General features: G+C 28.0%; 1 protein-coding gene across 1 annotated transcript; it reads left to right on the top strand.

The window, feature by feature from the left end:
• Positions 1-2,025: 2,025 nt before the first annotated feature.
• On the top strand, positions 2,026-2,678 carry LOC107464846 (putative invertase inhibitor). The gene has a single exon (XM_016083803.3). It carries the CDS (start codon positions 2,027-2,029, stop codon positions 2,606-2,608), a length of 582 nt encoding a protein of 193 aa, XP_015939289.1. The 5' UTR covers position 2,026; the 3' UTR covers positions 2,609-2,678.
• The last annotated feature ends 560 nt before the right edge of the window (positions 2,679-3,238 follow it).

The following is a 3,238-nucleotide window of genomic DNA, read 5'->3' as shown; positions in this document are numbered from 1 at the left end:
AAATCTTTAAGAATAAAATTATAGAAAACATAAATTTATTTAAAATAAAAGTAATGTGATTAAGTATAATTTACTTAAATGTGATTAAAAAATAATTGAATAACTATATATGTACGGTAAAAGATTGATATTGGTAAAGGATAAAATTAAAATTTATTTCTATGTATCGTTTTTGTCCCGAACGTTTCGTCATATTTAAATCCCTAACGTTTCAAAATCGTCTCAATTTTGTCCTGCCGTCAATTCCGTTAACAGATTTTTAATGGCAGGACAACATTGAGTCAATTTTAAAACGTTAGATACTTAAATAGGACGATTCAAACGTTAGAGACAACTTTAAGACTTACTCCAAAAATTGAAGACAAAAACAATACTTTACTCTTTTGTGTTTTATTACTTGATGCAATAAACCTTGCTTCATGCTCTATTTATAACTGAAGTTAATGAAACACAGTCACTTTTTATTTTAATATTTTAAATATTAATATCTTCAATTAATCAAAACATATTTCACTCTACCTTCTCTAATTATTTTATTTTTGACACAAAACAACAATGTAGATCACTTAATTAACGAAAATTAGTGAAAAGAAAGAAGATTTTAGGCTGTGAGATTTTTTTTATTTTCATATTAGATATTTAAACTTTCGTTAGTTTATGAGATTCATTAATTTGAGATGGTTTTGAATTTATTTTTCTCACCCAAAAATTATTAACATAAACTTACTGCAATTAACTTTTTCTCAATAAAGGTTGTCAAAAAAACATCAAAATTAAGTTGATCAAAGAAAAAGATCCAACTCACATACACACAAGATATTTTTTCACAAAATTAGTGTATTGGATATATTTTTTATTTATTATGCACAGATATTAATATAGACACAAAATACGATACAATACGAGATATATAAATATATAAATTTAAAATTTTTATTATTTTTTGTTTTAATAATTAATAATATATACTATTTCTAAACTCATTTCAAGAATAAAAATTAAGAATAAAATTGAACATATTGACATGATATTTTTTTGTGACTTAAATAAACTAAACAAAGAAAAACAAAACAAAGAAATTGCTTAAATAGAGAGATAGCCCGTTTAAAACTACTCTTAAACTCCTCCCAGAGCTCCACATGAGAAAGTTGTAACTTTATCGCCATCTTTGCCATAGTGTCTGCCACCGTATTTGCATTTCTCATAATCAAACGAAAGTCAACACGCCAATTCCAATGTATGATATCTCTTATTTTGAGTACCAATGGATCAATAAACCCAAAACCATCTTGGTGATTAGTAATAAGATTAAGCACTTCCACACAGTCCGTCTGACAAATAACATTTCGTTGATCTACATCTCAAGCTAAGAGATATCCTCTCTAAATAGCAAACAATTCCCTTTGAAGAATACTATTACTCTCAATATTCCCAAACATCCCTTTTGTCAACTCCTATTACAATTTCTAATAACACAAGCAAAATCAACACTATCACCCGAATCAGGATAACTAGCATCACAATTATTATTTAAAAATAATTAAAAAATATTCTTAAACTCCTTTTCTAAAGTTAATGCCAGACAAATCACTTTTCTAGATATTTAAGGGTGTTTAAATGTGTCCGAATTTTTTTATTTTTTATTAACACACAAAACACATATATCAATAAATATCATATTTAAAATAAGTTCAATATGCGAACTGGACAAATTAAAAAAAAATGCCGTAATTCGTAAATCTCCATACTCATCAATTAGCCAAAATCACACCTTCTTCAACTATAGTTTAAAAGGAAAGGTAAAAGTATGCGTAGCAATTGTGGCCTTGCCTCCACGTACATACCAAAAATCATAGTCGACTCCTTTTCCTTTTGCTTTGCATAATTCTTCCTTCTAATGATTCATCATTAACTTAGCTTGTAATTCCTTGTTGCTTCAGGTAGCAATTAACGTTCATTCTCGTGTAAGCATTGTACACCATAAATATATGAATAAATTACAAAGTTAAAAGATGCAAGTGAAAAAATGGGACCTCAAACTTCCCTTCTCGTTCTCAATATAATCCTCTTGTCTTTCTACTCCATCGTAGCAAAGCCAAACCATAATCTGATCCAACAAACCTGCAAGAACATCTCAGAAACTGATTCCAATGTAAGCTACAAATTCTGCATAAATTCTCTCGAATCAGATCCTCGAAGCCACGGCGCCAAAAGCCTCGAAAAACTCGGCCTCGCATCGATCAAGCTAGTGAGGCACAACGTGACAGATACTAGAGCTCAAATCAAAGAGATTCTCAAGAAGAACAAGAACAAGTTGGATCCATTTGCCAAAGAGTGCTTAGATGATTGTCTTCAAGTTTATTCTGATGCCATCGCAACTATTAAAGAAGCCATTAAAGATTACAAGGCTAAGCGTTATGCTGATTCTAATGTGAAGCTAAGCTCTGTTATTGATGCCTCTACGACGTGCGAAGATGGATTCAATCAAAGAAACGGTGTCGTTTCGCCGTTAACGAAACGAAACAAGGACACTTTTCTGCTTTCTGCTATATCGCTTTCGATTATTAACATGCTCAATAAGGACAATTTGAAGGACGCTGAACTCTGATTTTTCTCTCTTTGTTGCGAATTTGTAAATTCTTGCAATTTTAATCATTATATTATCATTTATTTTTATATACTTTCATAGTTACATGTTGACTATCTGTATCCAAGCAACAGAATGCTCCTACACAAAGAAGATCTTTTAAAGTGAAAAAATTAATAAAATAATAAAATAGAGAGTTAATGATTTTTAAATTAAAATAATAAAACATATATTTTATAAAAATTATAAAATTAATGTAATTACTTTTTTATTTTATTATTTTATTAATTTTTTATTTTAAAAGATCTAAATTTAAAAGAAGAGATATAAATGTAGGAGTATTAATTAAATTCATAACATTCATAGGAATTTTATTTTATTTTTTTGGTAGCCAGGGTTACTTAAAAAGCAAACGTTGATGCACCTTGATTTCAAGTTGTTTATTTTTTATGTTTTTATTTTACGTAAAATAAAAATGAAAAAGTCAAACAGATATCTCTTATAATACTACTGGACGGAAAGAAAGTCATAGGTATTTAGAATTGAGTCAATAGTTTCTAATGAAATGTTTGATTTAGTGAATTTTAATATGAATAAATATAAAAAGCTTTTTAACCGGTGAATATTAATTAATTTTTTATTATAAAATAA

The sequence above is a fragment of the Arachis duranensis genome, chromosome 9 (genome assembly GCF_000817695.3).
Source record: "Arachis duranensis cultivar V14167 chromosome 9, aradu.V14167.gnm2.J7QH, whole genome shotgun sequence".
Taxonomy (NCBI): Eukaryota; Viridiplantae; Streptophyta; class Magnoliopsida; order Fabales; family Fabaceae; genus Arachis; species Arachis duranensis.
This window is presented reverse-complemented; position numbering and strand designations above follow the sequence as displayed.